The following is a 17,274-nucleotide window of genomic DNA, read 5'->3' as shown; positions in this document are numbered from 1 at the left end:
CCATGATTATCGATATTCCCTATGTCGTGATTTATTTTAGTTATTATTTCAAAATTGAACCATGTATTGGAATGTTTGACTTTATTCGGAGTAGTCATCTTCATTACTTTATTAGAATGATCGAGATGTAACTTGTCCTAAATCCAATTAGTAGGTATACCAATATTTTATTTTTCTTTTTGTGAGATGTTTAATTTGTTGTTTTAATTGTTTATCTCCTTATATCATGTAGTACACTATTACACGATTGCGAATAAATATTATATATAAAGTTAACGTGCTCCAATAATAAAAACTAGTTAATTATCGGTGCATATGCAGATACTATTAGAAATAGAATGATAATATCTTCATTCTATACTTATCTAGTTATAGCTGTTTTTTGTTTTTAGCTATATTCAGTTACTGTTAGATATAGGATTAGTTGTTATTTTCTATTTTTATCCCTTAGATAAAGTTTGTCATTTGTACCGTATATATAACACAACTCTAAAGTGTTTCGGTGCACACATGAAATCATATTCTTGAAGTTTTCTATCGATCTTTCTCTTCTTCTCTCTTTTTACAAATTATTTCTTTATCATTTTTCTCGAGTAGGATTACAAGCACTCACATGGTATCATCAGTAAACTTCTGCTTCCGCCATTGTGTCCTCTGAAGCTTGCTTCTCTTTCGGAACCCATTTTTTTTCCTCCCTCACAGTTTTCTCATGGAAAAATCTGACAACCCTTCTGATCACCTCGTAAATCCAGCAAATCCCCTTTTTCTACATCCAGGAGAAAACCCTGCACTCGTTCTCGTCACTCCTTTGCTCGCTGATAACAACTATCAACAATGGAAACATGACATGATTGTGGCTCTCGAGACAAAGAACAAAGAGAAATTCGTTCTTGGCACTCTTGCTTATCCTCCTTCCACCGATCCTCTACATGACGCTTGGAAACGATGCAACAAGATGGTGATGTCGTGGCTCACACGATCCATGACACCTTCCATCAAACAATCGGTTATGTGGATGGACACGGCTGCTGACATTTGGTGCGATCTTCTTGAGTGTTTCTCTCATGGTGACAAATTCCGCATTGTTGATCTACAAGAGGAGCTTCAAATCTGCAAGCAAGGTGATTCCACTGTATCACAGTATTATACTCATCTGAAAATTCTTTGGAAAGAGCTTACGATGTATCGTACGCTTCTTGTTTGTACCTGTTCCTCTCCATGTAATTGTGGTTTAATTCTCAAAATCAAAAAAGAACGAGATGATGATTGTGTTATCAAGTTTCTTCGTGGCCTTAATGATGAATTCTCTCAAGTCCGTTCTCAAATCATGCTCATGGAACCTATGCCGAATCTTGTGAAATCTTTCTCCCTAGTTCTTCAACAAGAACGTGAGTTAAATGGTTCTTTCTCTCATAATTCACAAGAGTCAGTTGCTAACATCAATTTTCAAGATAATTCCAACAAAAACTCTTTCACAAACCGTGGAGGTTTCTCAAATTCTCGAGGCAGAGGTCGTTCAAATAGATCCGCTGGACGCAACAATAAGTATTGTGATCATTGCCAACGAACAAATCACACTTCTGAAACTTGTTGGATCAAACATGGACTTCCAGTAGGTTACAAGAACAGTTTCAAGAATAATTCGAGTTCTTCTAAGCCTTCTGCTAGTATTGCTGAAAGTGAATCTTCTATTGTCACTGAACCTTCTGTTGTGGAATCTGACAAGCCAAGTGCTCAATTTGGTTTATCTAAGGATCAATATCAAACCATACTTGCCTTGTTATCACAATCACAAAAAGCCTCTCCTCCAGTAACAAGTGTCCATCAATGCACTGTTAATTCCTCAGGTTCTGTACCTTCCTCTTTCTCTTGGATACTGGATAGTGGTGCTACTGACCACATTTGCCCTTTCAAATCTGCTTTTAAAACTCTTAAACCAATTTCTCCTATTTCCATTCGGCTACCTAATTAACAATTTGTCACTGCTAAATTTTCTGGTACCATTATTTTAGGAAAACTCATTCTTCATGACACACTTTTTCTCCCTGAATTTTCTGTCCAGTTAGTTTCTATTCCTAAATTGATTAATTTCATTGACTGCCTTGTGATATTCTGTAAAAACCATTGTATTCTTGTGCAGACAACTACCTTCAAGATGATTGGAGTAGCTAGAAAGCATCAAGGCCTGTTCCACCTCTTAAGAAATAATAATTTGAATGCATCTGAGTCAAATACTTCTTCTTGTAATTCTTCATTACAACATTCGATACTTGCTAATAATACTCATTCTTGTACCTTGTGGCACATGAAATTGGGTCATCCCTCTAATAAAATTTTGCACGTTTTGGCTTCTCAATATTCTGATATTTCCTTTAATCCTGTTAATGCTTGTGATGTCTGTGCCTTTGCTAAACAAAAGAGATTGTCATACTTAACTAGTAATAGCAAATCAACCTGTTTTTTTGAACTCATTCATACTGACATCTGGGGTCCCATTGCTACACCTTCCATTGAAGGATACAAATACTTCTTGACTGTAGTTGATGACTATAGCAGATTTACTTGGATACTTCTTCTCAAAAACAAAAATGAGGTCAGACCCCTCCTTCAAAATTTCATCACTTGAACAGAAAATCAATTTTCATGCAAATTAAAGAAATTAAGATCTGACAATGGAAAAGAATTTTTCATCAATGATTTTTATAATGCAAAAGGAATTTCTCATGAGACTTCCTGTGTTGAGACCCCTCAACAAAATGGCATTGTTGAGAGGAAACATCAACACCTTCTCAATGTTTGTAGAGCTCTTCTTTTTCAAGCTAAAGTTCCTAACATTTTTTGGTCTCATTCCCTCAAATTAGCTGTTCATATTATCAATAGACTGCCTACCCCTTTTCTAAATCACCAATCTCCTTATGAAATTGTTCACTCAACCAAGCCTGATCTCACTAACCTCAAAGTCTTTGGCTGTCTATCTTATGCTAGTTCACTCACTGCTGGTAGAACAAAACTTGCCCCTAGAAGCTTGAAATGTATTTTTCTTGGCTACAAACCTGGGACTAAAGGTTATGTACTATATAATCTTCAATCCAAATCTGTCATTATCTCTAGAAATGTGGTGTTTCATGAGACTATATTTCCTTATCATACTTCATTGTTGGACATTTCTCATAATGAAGTTTACACTGTTAATTCTACTTCTGACCTCACTCTCTTTGATTTTCCCTCTACTTTACCATTTCACTTGATACAACACACACAATAATAACAATTATAATGTTGTTAACGATCCCACTATTTCTGAAAATACTCAGGACAATCAAATTACCATTCCTCCTCCTAGAGCTTCTCTTATAGTAAAGAACAGGCGTGGATACTTGGATGAATATTATTGTGGTGCAACCTTTGCATCACAATCTCATCACTCTACTCCATACCCTATGCACTTGTTTCTTTCTTATGATAATTGCTCACCTGATCATATTTCTTTTTGTCATAACATCTCTGCACAAGTTGAGCCCAGGTCTTTCAAAGAAGCAAATCAAATTGATTGTTGGAAACAGGCTATGGCCTCAGAACTTCAAGCTCTGGACAGAAATCACACTTGGACATTGGTTCATCTTCCTCCTGGCAAGAAATTAGTTGGTTGTCGATGGGTCTACAAGATAAAACATAAAACAGATGGTTCTATTGAGAGGTTCAAAGCTCGCTTAGTAGCCAAGGGATTCACCCAAACAGAGGGGGTTGATTACTTTGAGACATTCTCACCTGTAGTAAAACTAACTACAGTCAGACTTCTCTTAGCCTTGGCAAGTGCCAACAACTGGTTCTTACACCAACTAGATGTTGATAATGCATTCCTACATGGAGACTTGCATGAGGAAGTTTACATGAAACCTCCTCTTGGTCTCTCTCTTTCTCATCCAAAGCTTGTTTGTAAGCTTCAAAATCCATATATGGATTAAAACAAGCCAGTCGAAATTGGAATCAAAAATTGACTTCCGAGCTTTTCTTCTTGGGCTACAAACAAAGCTTCGCAGACCACTCTCTATTTATGAAATGTAAGGGTTCAATGGTCACCGTTCTGTTAGTTTATGTCGATGACATAGTTCTCAGTGGTAATAACCTCTCAGAGATTCAGTTTGTGAAAAATCATCTTCATTCCAGATTCCATATTAAAGATCTTGGTCCTCTCAAGTATTTTTTAGGTCTTGAGGTTGCTAGATCCAAAACTGGTTTGGTTTTAAATCAAAGAAAGTATTGTTTAGAATTGCTTTCTGAATTAGGCATGCTTGGCTGAAAGCCTTCGTCTACTCCTGCCGACCCCTGTGTCAAACTTCATGCAGATCAAGGCATTATACTCTCATATCCTTCTCCATTCCGAAGACTCATTGGTAGATTACTTTATTTGACTAATACCAGGCCCGATATTGGCTTTGTTGTACAACAACTTAGTCAATTTGTTTCCTGCCCAAGGGAACCACACATGCAACAAGCAATGAGGATACTTAAGTACTTGAAGAATGCCCCTGGTTTTGGCCTTTTCTATCCATCTAATACTACTCTTAAAATTCAAGCTTTTTCAGATTCTGACTGGGAAACTTGTGCTACAACCAGAAGATCTGTTACAGGTTATTGTGTTTTCTTAGGCAAGTCCTTGATTACATGGAAATCGAAGAAACAAACTACTGTGTCAAGATCCTCTTCTGAAGCTGAATATAGGGCCTTAGCTTGTGAGCTACAATGGCTCCAATACTTGTTCCAAGATCTGCACATCTCTGTTCCAACTCCTTATACTACATTCTGTGATAGTCAATCATCAATTCAAATTGCTAAAAATCCCACATTTCATGAGAGAACCAAACATATAGAGGTTGATTGTCATATTACTAGACAGAAAATTCAAGATGGTCTCATCAAATTACTACATGTTCCCTCTACAAGTCAATTGGCTGATGTATTTACCAAGTCTCTTTATCCTAATCCTTTTAACATAGCTATTTCCAAGTTGGGACTTCACAATATACATGCCCACCTTGAGAGGGGTATTAGAAATAGAATGATAATATCTTCATTCTATACTTATCTAGTTATAGCTGTTTCTTGTTTTTAGCTATATTCAGTTACTGTTAGATATAGGATTAGTTGTTATTTTCTGTTTTTATCCCTTAGATAAAGTTTGTCATTTGTACTGTATATATAACCCAACTCTAAAGTGTTTCGGTGCACACATGAAATCATATTCTTGAAGTTTTCTATTGATCTTTCTCTTCTTCTCTCTTTTTACAAATTCTTTCTTTATCATTTTTCTCGAGTAGGATTACAAGCACTCACAGATATCGAGTCAGTTCTTATTATTATATATTGTATAGATAATTAAAAAAATATATTTAAAAAGTTGGTAAGAAGAGAATAGTTTACGCATGAAAATAGTATGAATCAAAAGTCTACCATTAAAGTTATGGCTAGGAGATTACTTCAAGATTTGACTGCTTCAGAGTTTGGTGAATTCATGGTACTTTACATATGGGCTTTACATTGACCACCATGTTATTTTCTTAAATGAGTAGTATAGGATTTACATTTATTAGTCTTGTATTTTGGACCACTTAAATTATGATTTTTGGGTCTTATGCTTCATGGGCCTATTTTTTGGCTTAATGGATCTTGAGTATTTTAGTACCCAATATTTGACTCATTTTATTTCTTTTATTATTTTTCATTGATTGTATTTAGTTGACTATTGTATTTAGGTCATTAGAGTATAAATATTGAAGGAATATTAGAATAGGTCAAGGAGACTAAATCTAGGTTTCATTTATAAGTCATTTAACATGAATTTAGAGTCACATGTTTTAAGCCTAGTGGGGCTAAACATGTGCGCACCAAATCCACTCTAAATGCCTCCTAAATGACATTTAGATGCAAGTTTAGCCTAAGATCACGACCATGCATATGAGTGACCGAAATTTTGAATTTCAAATCTCATTTGAAATTCAAATCTTTTGGCGCTAATGGGGTAAGCTTGAGCTTGGCGCCACTTGCTTGCCTCTGGATCTATATATAGTCTAAACCTCTCATTTGTAATCACTTTAACATTTATGAGATTTCTGGACTTCATCTTTAGCCAATTCTCTCCCAAAGTCACCGAAAGTTCATAATCTTAGCCTTAGGAATCCTAGTGTTCTAAACTTGGCTGAGTTTCCCTTTGTGTACCTTGCTAGAATACTTCCTTCTTAGCATAGGTTCTCGCAAATCCCTTCTCAATTTTGGATCATTAATCCGGAATCAAAATTCAAGGAAGAAGATCGTGATTCTTAAAGGAGGAAAAGGAAGAATCTCATCCGCTTCACTTACCTACTCCATCATAGTAGCTAATTAAAAAAATATATATATTTAAAAAGTTGGTAAGAAGATAATAGTTTAAGCATGAAAATAGTAGCATAAATAGAAGAGGTTTAATTAACCATCTAGTTCACATAAGAATAAAAAGACATAAATTGTAAATTTTATATTATATGGTTAGATAAAATTTAAAGAAAATACTTTAAATATTCTCAATTATTGATGACTTAGAGGAAGATATTGAGCCCAAAAAACAGGCTTTTAAAAGTTAGGTTATGTAAAATAATTCAAAATTTTGTTGTGTAATTTTGTAAAAATATGTAACATCTTATCAAGGAGTTTGTTTAGGAGTTAAGACAACAATATGACATTACCTCAAAGCGGATAGTATTTATGTAAGTTAAATCGTGAATTTAAAATAAAAAATATATTATATTAGGTATTTTTATTTTTGACATAAATACACACATTATTAAAACAAAATACTTATTCTTCAACAAATTGTATTTGGTCAAGTTAGGGTCTAGCTTCAAAATAGTCACTAGAGGGACAATTTGAATACTTTCTCACCTAGAAAAATCGATTAATCATAGTAATAGGAAAAAAGTGATAAGATGAAGGTAAAGTATTTATATCTATGTAATCCAAACACCAAGGCACCAATAGAAATAATGAATATGGATGATCATCAATGAAATAATCTATTACAGTTTTGATACAATCATCATAGAGAAACATTCAATTGTTTCCCTAGAAACATAAATTTGTATATTTAGTAGAAGAAAAATGTGAACCATGTAAATATAATATTTTATATTAAATAATTAAGTTATAACTCTTGTCTATTATTTTCACTAAAAGATGTCTCAACCTTTTACCATTAAAGTAATGGTGAGTAAAGTTTGACCTTGCATTAAATAGGCCAACAACATCTAACAACATGATAGAAATATTATAAGATTAGTAATGTATTTAAGATAAAATATTTGTATGTTTACATATTATTTACGACGTAAAGAATAAATAGAAGATAATGATTAAGTAAATAATTTTTTACTAAATTGTTTGATTGGTTTCAATATTAAACTCCCATTATGACCCATTGCTTGTAGCATAGGAAGACATTTTGTTGAGATTAAGTATAAAAAAAAATTGTATTTATATAATGAAAAGAGTATACAAAATAGTAAATGATTTTGCTTCATATAGTTTTAATGTTTATGGACACATAAAAAGGCTTTTATCTCCAAAACCACGTGATACTATTATGAAAAGAATGACAAATATTCTTTAATGTGATTAGAGTTATTTTTTTTTATTAATATAACATGTTAATATATGATAGAATTTGAACGGTTGTCCTTGATTGTTTCGGTTTTTCTTCTTCTTTTGTTTTGTTTGCAAGTAGCCTTAAAGAGACAAAAAAGAATTAAAATAGAGAAAAATAAAATAAAAAGTTAGAAAGTAAAATGTTAAGAAGGCAGCACAAAAAATTTGAGTATGATAGATAATAAGACTAAAAAATTCGATTAGTTTAAGCAAAAACTCAATAATTATTACTTGGCCCAAACATTTGTTAAATTCTAAAATTTTGTGGTCGGAGTTAAAAAAACTAAGCATTTGATTAAAAAATCACAATAAATAGAACATGGTAACAAATAGAACAATTAAAGATAGATTTTCACTCTATTATATTTTGAAAAAGAGACAATAGTTATTGGAGGGAAAGGAAGCTAAAGACATTTTTTTTATTCAACTAATTTTGCAACACGGGATAAGGAGCTAGGGAGGGAGAATGAATAAATTAGATTTATAATCATTTTTTTATAAAGAAACTGACCATGTGATCGCTTCTGTTATTTTTTTTTGTTTGTTTTTGTTTATAATTTTTTTTAAAACTAAATAATAATCAATATAAAGTCTATGAATATATAATGATTTATCTTGTATAATATGTGTCATATATTGTGATTGTGTTTTTATTAATGTAACATGTAAATGCTAATGAGTTTAATTTGGTATAAATTCTTGAATTTTGTCAAAACTAATATAACTTGTATATTGATATTATATTAATGATTGGTCTAAACCTAAAAATACTTATAATACAAGACTATCTTATGAAAACATAATTTTAGTCTTATGTCACTTAATATTTCTTATAAGACTTAATAGTTAAAGACATAAAACAAGAAAAATATATTAAGGACGATGACACATTAAGCTAAAACAAATTTTTTGTTTTTTTTTTTTGCTTAATTTTGTACTAAGTTTTAAGGAAAACTTTTGAAGGATGGAAACTAACTTTGTAAAAGGCTAATTTAGTCTAATTAAGTTTTAAGTTTTAAAGAGATTAATGGGTGGTTTGAGGTGCAACTGAGGTATTGAAGAATAAATTAGTCTAACAAAATGTGTATATTAAATAGCTATATTTCATATTTTTTTTATCGTTAATGATTTTAAGTATTTCATAAACAATGATTTTTGTTTTTAACCATGATATTAATAGAATTAGAATATTTTTTCGTCATAAATAGTAACTAATCTATGGTGTGAAACTGTGAATTATGAACACACAAAATATTTTTTTTATATTCAAAACTAAATTTAAATTTTTAACTACTCGATTAAAAGATATAAAGTTATTGGCGGTTGTATCTAACTGAACACTCGTAGTTTGGGTGGTTGACAGGGACTACCACAAAGAGACCTAAATGTTGAGCAGGTGAGTCCACGTAAATTATTTATTTTAAAGAGAATCTAATTCAATGTTTACCTCTCCGTCCGGTATACCACTTAAGATCACAGCCATTTAATTTTATAATATTTCATCTGATGGTTCAACTCTGTTTCCTACCGTGGGAACCTTCCAGGCTAGAACCCGTCTCTAAGCTCAAAACTAACAAGAGATTTTGGGTCAGGCAAGTGTGTTTGTCGTTGTCACGTTGTTCCCTTTTTTCTGGGTTGAATTTGAGATGAGATTTCGGAAGTGATCCTCGTACAGTACACTTAGGAATTCAATTGCACCAAATTTAGCTCTTATTCAATGCTTAAAACATCACCCATTGTGAGAGACTAAAATGAGAAGAATCTTACATCATTCATGCCTAAACAGTGAATAGAATATTTGCAGCAGTGAAACACATCCTCCTCTGGTTAATAGTAGTAGGCAAGCTACAAACTAATTCGTATTGTCCTTCTTTTCAGTAGTTTGCCAACTTCATTTTGCTCTTATATCCAATGAGCAATGGGATAGATGCATAGTTTAGTGTTACTCTATCATTTGTTCCATTTTAATTAATGTCTTGCATGGTGTGATCTGCTCTGTACATCTTGTGGATTTGGTTGTGAATTTAGTCATATTGCTTGGTTGATTCTATAGCTGCCCATAACATGTTTGATATAAGGTCTGAATCATAGAAACCTTAGTATGGTGTTGAGAATGTTTCTTCAGAAACTGTGGCCCCTGCGGCCATATTTCGCGGGCTGAACTGTTTATTTATTAATTATTTATTTATTTTCAAATTCAGTGGCCTTGCTTGTTGCTAGCATCCTTTGGGAGGTTGTAGTTACTGCATGATTTAAATAATGACATGAACTGTTTCCTTTATTGTCGATGAATGTCCAGGTCGTAACAATAATAGTCTGTGATGGTGCTGGAGTTTTTGAGTTTTGCTCTTTTTTTTTTTTCTTTTTTTTTTTTCCAGATTACTATTCAGCCTAGAATCTTCTTGTTCTCGGAGAACAGCTGAGCCTAGCTTTTAAATTTTAGTGTCATGGGGTTTCTAAGGTTTATGAGAAGGAATAATTACCCCTTCAAGGACAAAACTCGAAATAGAGCATACGCAATTCAGCATATGCAACACAGAGGCTTCTCAAAGGATGGAGTTCTTAATGGCAATGATGTGGTACATCCAATTCTGATCATTGGCGCAGGACCTGTGGGTCTTGTTCTCTCTATTCTTCTCACAAAATTAGGTAAACCTTAAAAGTTAAGGCATTCCTATTTATTAATGCCGACTGCTTGTTGTAGATGTCATAGTCATAGACGTGACATATTGTTTTTGGCATCCCAATGTAAGGTTCTAAGTAACATTGGGCACTCCTTGTTATACATGTCTGGAAATGCTACAACAAATATGACAAGATATATCATGTTTTAAGTTGGTAAATTTTGAATGACAGTAATTTCTATTTCTTCATTGTTGTGTATATTTGTTGAAAGAATTATCTGTAATAGATAATGCAAGGTTTTAAAATGAGCTATGGAGTTTCCTTTGTTAATTTGTTGTTGCTTATCGGAGAATGCAACAATAGTGGTAAATAACAATATGAAATTATGAATAATGTTTTCAGTTTATAACTTGGTTATGGAAAGTAATTTTCTTCTTCTCTATTGTTTATACATATGGCATAAAAGAATATCTGAACAAATAATGTTTTATTTGAGTTTCTTTTAATCTTTTTGATGTGCTGGTCATGCTACTTTTATAGTTTTATTAAAAATGTGGTTAATGATGTACTCCACATTGTAATTTTTTCTTCTTATATCATCAAATTACTCCATGCTTTCATTTGTGTTGATATATATATACTGTTTATTATAGGTATTAATTGCACAGTTTTGGAGAGAAACAAGGCATTTTCAAAACATCCACAAGCACATTTCATCAACAATCGGTCCATGGAGGTTAAAAACATTTTTTTGATAAATTATTTTATTTCCAAAAAAGCATTATGATTTATTTTGATAAGTGGTGCCATTTTAGATATTCCGCAAAATTGATGGCCTTGTTGAAGAAATTCAAAGGTCTCAACCACCAGTAGATTTATGGAGGAAATTTATATATTGTACTTCCCTCTCTGGTTCAATTCTTGGATCTGTAGATCACATACAACCTCAAGGTGCTATTTCATAGTCCATGAGAGCCGATTTCCGATCTGATAGCAGTAGAAAGATTACTATTTTCAATGTGGTTTTGACATTATTTATGCATGGCCTTCAAAATATGCAGTATATCAACAAATAGACTACATGATATTGTTCATTTTGGTCAACATTGATCTTTGGAATATTCATATATATTGTATTTATTATCAGATCTTGAGCAAGTTGTCAGCCCAGTCTCTGTTGCACACTTCTCACAGTACAAGCTGACTATGTTACTACTCAAGCAACTTGAAAATCTAGGCTTTCAAACATGTGCACCTGAAAGCTTGGGAGGAAAGGAACAGTCTTGTGATAAAAAGATAATGATGGGCCATGAGTGTGTAGCCATTGATTCCAGCAATGACTTTGTAACAGTGACTGCATCTTCTATCATTAAAGGGAAGCGTGTAGAACAGAACATTCACTGTAACATCCTTATTGGTACAGATGGTGCAGCAAGTACTGTAAGAAAGCTTGTAGGAATAGAAATGAGAGGTGAGAAGGACTTGCAAAAACTTGTCAGTATCCATTTCTTTAGTAGAGACCTTGGACAGTTTTTGCTTAAGGAGAATCCTGGTATGCTTTTTTTTATCTTCAATACTGAAGCTATTGGGGTCCTTGTTGCTCATGATCTCAGGCAAGGGGAATTTGTATTTCAGGTGTGATATGATTTACATAAAATGCAAAAATGTCATCATATTGTTTTACAAGTTACAACTGATTTATTGTGATTCAAATTATATTATTGCAGATACCCTTTTATCCACCTCAGCAAACAATTGAGGATTTCAGTCCAAAGGTATAATTCATCCGTAACAGATTGTTTATAGCCTTTTTAAATATAATCTGTCATAATATAATGGATAAAATATATGTGCTGAAGTTAAAATTTAGAGTTTGTAAGTGGGCAACAATATATTGTAGTATGCATATAAACTAACATTATGATATTATTCATTCCTGTTGACATGCATAATACATTTGATTTGTTTTAGGCATGTAAGAAATTAATCAGCAAACTTGTTGGTCGAGAGTTTGGAGATGTAAATGTAATTGATATAAAGCCATGGATTATGCATGCTGAAGTAGCCGAGAGGTTTATATGTAGTGGCAACCGAATATTACTTGCTGGTGATGCTGCTCATCGTTTTCCTCCTGCTGGTGGATTTGGTTAGTTGCTCTATATTTATTGAAGATTGTAGATGTCAACTAGTGTACGTAAAAATAATCTGTAATATATGACTTTTTATGTATGCAAAATAGGGCAGAATCTGGATTTTTCCTCTTTTTGCTTGGGAACATGACAGTCTCACAGGAAGTGACAGATTTAAGTTTCCATGTGCAGAACTTGGTTGTATCTTTCTTTTTCTATGCATGGCATTGCCATTTCCCATATTCTGAACTTTGTTGTTAGGATATAGAATAAAGGGAATTAGAATAGTTATTAGTTATAAAGATATCATGGGCTAGGCCCATCACATCTATAAATAGGAGGTTACTTGGTAGAGGGGAGGATTCAGATTTGTTCACATTTGTAAATTGAGCATTAGCTCTTTGTGAAAGGAGAAATCCTTTGTGAAGGGGAAACCCTTGGAGAAGATATTTCTCTCCTATTTTTTGTTCTTTTCAACATATTCAATAAAATCTTTCTTTTCTTTCTCTTTCCTAATTCTTAGTTCCTAACAATTGGTCCGACCTGCCGAATCTTCGAGGGAGAGCCAGTGTTCCTAGAGATGGAGGAAGCATATATTTGGGCCAAGGGGAAGCTGCCAGTCTTTGTGGGTACAAACCCATTGGGGTGGATTGCTAAGGCTGAGAAATTCTTTGAAGTGCAAGAAATTCATTCTTTCCATAAGTTGCAATATGCCAGTCTTTGTGGGTACAAACCCATTGGGGTGGATTGCTAAGGCTGAGAAATTCTTTAAGTGCAAGAAATTCATTCTTTCCATAAGTTGCAATATGCTTTCATGAGCATGGAAGGAGTAGCAATGTGGTGGTTCTACTTTTGGAGCCAAAAGAACCCAGATTCTGATTGGGAGTCACTCTCCACATCATTGATCAAAAGATTCTTGAAGCAAGAAAAGAAAAGGGACAAAGAAAGTTTGAAGATCAAGATTATGGTGGCGAAAAATCTGAGATTAAGAAGAGACTCAATGAGGTTTCAAAGATCAAGAAACTCATTAATGAGATCACAACAAAACTTGGGGAAAAAGATAAGCTTCAGGAGGATCTTGATCACCTATTGCAAAAACAGGACTTGACAGAAGACATTGGCACCAGCAACCCAGTTCTGGACAGATTCAAGAAAAATGCATAAAATACCAAAGGCAGTGAGTCAGATTGCAGAGGTGACCTGGTGCATTCTTGGGAAAAACAAGTTGAGTTACCCACCTTTGATGGAAGCATAGAACAGAGAATTAACATGAAGGGTAGCAGTCTAAGGTGTAACAGTAATCTGTTGCAATTCTTGAAGTTAGAAAACAGAAATAAAGAAGTTTCAATCATCAAGAACAACGCTATATGTGGTGGGGAAGACCACTTTCTAGGCGAGCCTTCATCATTAAACATAACATTGTTGCATCTATGGATGTCAACATGACAATGGAGCCTAGGCAAAAGGAAAGTACGAAGGCAACAATTGTGATTCAAGTTATACGAAGTCCACCATCTCCACTACCACCGAAGCCGCCAGACATGGGTTTGTATGCAGTGGCCAAAGGGTTCGTTGCTGATCCATCATAGGTAGACAACAAAGAGACACATTCTGTTAGAGCAAGTGATTTGGCTCTAGAGGATGAGAAAGAGGAAGGGGTAGATTTGGAATTCTACAAAGTGGGTCCAATTGCCCAAACCTATGAAAAAGTAGTTTTTAGGGGTGTTGTTTCACTTTAGCCCCAACTATAGTGTGTTTTGATGTCATTTTTTTTTTTGGTTTTCAGATTCCAACCTTGAGGACAAGGTTGGTTTTCAAGGGGGTGGTATTGTTAGGATATAGAATAAAGGGAATTAGAATAGTTATTAGTTATAAAGATATCATGGGCTAGGCCCATCACATCTATAAATAAGAGGTTACTTGGTAGAGGGGAGGATTCAGATTTGTTCACATTTGTAAATTGAGCATTAGCTCTTTGTGAAAGGAGAAATCCTTTGTGAAGGGGAAACCCTTGGAGGAGATATTTCTCTCCTATTTTTTGTTCTTTTCAACATATTCAATAAAATCTTTCTTTTCTTTCTCTTTCCTAATTCATGGTTCCTAACAATTCGTATCCATTTTTATAAATATTTTATAATTTTCTAAATTTAGAAATGAAAAATCAACCTTTCTCCTTCCTGTACAAACTCCTCCGTTCTCATAGGCCCTAAGGAAAATGAGAGCATTCAAATCCAATATGGGAAAGGAAATCAATTAAGACATTGAACAATGAACATGCTGGAAATATCTAGCATCACAAGTGCATGCTAGTGTTAGATGGAGGAGGTTGTTTAGTGTGGTATTGGTGCTTCAAGTAGGGGCTTAGACATATCCATGTATTTAGGATGAATTAACTAAATGATAGGTACTTGATTAAATTTCTGCGTGTGGATATTTTATTATAATATTTGTTTCAAAAATCTTTGGCACAATAATTCTGTAAATTATTTTCAAAGTGACTGAATAAAAGTACACTTGCATGAATGTGGTTAACCACATCAAGTGATTTTAGAAGATCTTAGAGTCAAGATTGATGTACTGTTCTACTTTTGGGAATGCACAAGTCTGCACTGAAGGTGATGGTTAGGTACAATCCTGCTCAAAGTGACAGCTATAGGATTCAAACGCACCATATTATGTTGATGTAAATTAAATTAAGCAATTTGACATGAAATATTGATGTGGTATTGCAGGAATGAATACTGGCATTCAGGATGCCCATAATCTTGCCTGGAAAATTGCTTCTGTGATTAAGGGTATTGCCCCATCTTCGATGCTAAATACCTATGAAATCGAACGTAAACCGGTAGTGCTTTATGTCCTGTTACATTTTTTGAATGTATATTTATATTTATATTAATGTTAGATTAACTGATCGACATTAATTGCTGTCTATTATTGTCAGATTGCTTTATTCAATACAAGATTAAGTCTAGAAAACTATAAAGCTGCCATGTCTGTTCCTGCTGCACTTGGTCTTGATCCAACTATTGCAAACACAGGTACACAAAATTATAATATGTAATGATTGTTTGCTTCATCATCAATCTGGTACTCTTACAAACAATTAAATACAACACTTTCATTGGTAACTTAACTGACATTTAAATGTTTCTTCCTCATTTAATTGCAGTACATCAATTTATTATTAATGGGATTGGTTCCATCTTACCATCCGGATTGCAGAAGGTAGCTTTGGACGGAATTTTTGGTATAGGACGTGCACAGGTCTCAGAATTTGTCCTAAATGAAAGCAACCCTCTTGGATCCTCAAGGTTGGCTAAGCTAAGACGTATATTGGAAGAAGGAAAAAGCCTTCAACTTCAGTTCCCTGCAGAAGATCTTGGTTTTAGGTATCACTGAATAATTTTCCACATTTGTATTGTTGAGCTATATATCACCATTCTCGTATTTCTCTAGCTCTAGCTGTTTCTTTAGTTATAAATTTTTATTTATATATTAGTCAGTCAACCAAATTTATGGTTAGCATCATTTATAAATTATAATCATGTGTCATTTCATTTATGTTTTTGATGGATAGATCATATGATGCATGAGCCTTTGTGGGTGCCTATCTAACTCAGAATTGTTGAACTTAGGTACCTACAAGGAGCACTTGTGCCAGAGAGTTATAATGTTGAGAGTCCTCCAGAAGTATTAACAGGGCGTAGGAGGGACTACACCCCTTCGGCACAGTCAGGATCAAGATTGCCTCATATGTTTGTGAGAGTAAACCCATTAAGTGAGGTTTGTGGCACAGTTTAAATATATAATGCATAATATTCATGTTAAGCTAATGATTAAAGAGTTTACTTTTATTTTAAATAATACCAATTTGCAACTTAAATATATAACAAAAACTATTTTTCCTTCATTGGAATTTGGGATCGCTGGTTTCAGGTTTAACTAGTGGATTTTTACTGATTTGAAACATCAAGTTTCTTCTTTTGTTGTTAAAGTATGAGGAATGTTTTGTAGGAGACTGTTTCTACACTTGATCTTGTGTCAGGAGATACAGTTGAGTTCATTCTCATCATAGCACCTGTGGAGGAATCTTATCGTCTAGCCTGTGAAGCATTCAAGGTGGCTGAGGAACTAGAAATTTCTCTCAAAGTGTGTATTTTTTGGTCTACTGATTCTGCTGAAGGACTTGAGGAAGGAAGTAAAGCAGCACTATCTCCTTGGAAGAATTATACAGATGTTGTTGAAGTTCGGTCATCAACTTCAAATTGGTGGGGTATGTGTAACATCACAAACAGAGGGGCTATTTTAGTTAGACCTGATGAACATATTGCCTGGAGTACAAGTTCAGGAGTTGCTGGGGATCCTAGAGTGGAAATGCAAAGGGTTTTTTCTGCTATATTGGGAGTACACCGTTATAATAAATAAATATACAGATCATTTTGTATTGATTCTTACAAGAATATTCCTGGCGTACAAGTTCAGGATTTGCTGGGGATCCTAGAGTGGAATGCTTTTGCTATACTGGGTGTACACTCAAAATAAACAAAATACACACATGATTTGTATTGATTCTTTGAAGAAAATTTATATTTGTCTTTTTAAAGTAGTTCAATTTTTATGGTCACAGTCACATATTCTAACAATGAAAACAACCTCTGCAAAGACATCTTACTATTTAGACTGAATTTCAAGTGCCATTCTATAAAATGTGTATTTTTGGAACCAAATTCCGTGTATTTTACGGAGTTTTCTTTGGATGTAGAACCATTTATCGTGGATTTTCCTTGCTACAAAAGATCGTAGTTTGTTGCTAGGAGAGACTACAAATTACCGCGTCATTCCG

The 17,274-nt window shown here is 33.7% G+C and overlaps 2 protein-coding genes across 5 annotated transcripts; both read left to right on the top strand.

Moving 5' to 3' along the window:
- Window positions 1–709: 709 nt before the first annotated feature.
- Window positions 710–1,972, top strand: LOC109818139 (uncharacterized). The gene has a single exon (XM_020383573.2). The coding sequence runs from the start codon at window positions 710–712 to the stop codon at window positions 1,970–1,972; it is 1,263 nt and encodes a 420-aa protein (XP_020239162.2).
- Window positions 1,973–9,121: 7,149 nt separating this feature from the next.
- On the top strand, window positions 9,122–17,043 carry EMB2421 (FAD/NAD(P)-binding oxidoreductase family protein). Of its 4 annotated transcripts, none has more exons than XM_029274592.2 (12): window positions 9,122–9,266; window positions 10,053–10,323; window positions 10,953–11,035; window positions 11,115–11,250; window positions 11,447–11,934; window positions 12,027–12,074; window positions 12,271–12,445; window positions 15,161–15,273; window positions 15,373–15,469; window positions 15,601–15,820; window positions 16,067–16,214; window positions 16,446–17,043. In XM_029274592.2, exons 2-12 carry the CDS (start codon window positions 10,122–10,124, stop codon window positions 16,854–16,856), a joined length of 2,121 nt encoding a protein of 706 aa, XP_029130425.1. In that variant the 5' UTR covers window positions 9,122–9,266; window positions 10,053–10,121; the 3' UTR covers window positions 16,857–17,043. The 4 variants fall into 4 exon arrangements, with proteins under 4 accessions (XP_029130425.1, XP_020210100.1, XP_020210248.1 ...); XM_020354511.3 differs by lacking the exon at window positions 9,122–9,266 and adding an exon at window positions 9,273–9,514; XM_020354659.3 differs by lacking the exon at window positions 9,122–9,266 and adding an exon at window positions 9,273–9,533.
- The last annotated feature ends 231 nt before the right edge of the window (window positions 17,044–17,274 follow it).

The sequence above is a fragment of the Cajanus cajan genome, chromosome 3 (assembly GCF_000230855.2).
Source record: "Cajanus cajan strain Asha chromosome 3, NIPB_CcT2T_4, whole genome shotgun sequence".
NCBI classification, from domain to species: domain Eukaryota; kingdom Viridiplantae; phylum Streptophyta; class Magnoliopsida; order Fabales; family Fabaceae; genus Cajanus; species Cajanus cajan.
This window is presented reverse-complemented; position numbering and strand designations above follow the sequence as displayed.

Excerpts from the sequence above, each read along its gene's own strand:
- LOC109818139 (XM_020383573.2), top strand. The coding sequence starts at position 710 with ATGGAAAAATCTGACAACCCTTCTGATCACCTCGTAAATCCAGCAAAT.
- EMB2421 (XM_029274592.2), top strand. The coding sequence starts at position 10,122 with ATGGGGTTTCTAAGGTTTATGAGAAGGAATAATTACCCCTTCAAGGAC. Across the intron at positions 11,251-11,446 it reads AGATCACATACAACCTCAAG|ATCTTGAGCAAGTTGTCAGC; the intron begins GTGCTATTTCAT and ends ATTTATTATCAG. Across the intron at positions 11,935-12,026 it reads AAGGGGAATTTGTATTTCAG|ATACCCTTTTATCCACCTCA; the intron begins GTGTGATATGAT and ends ATATTATTGCAG.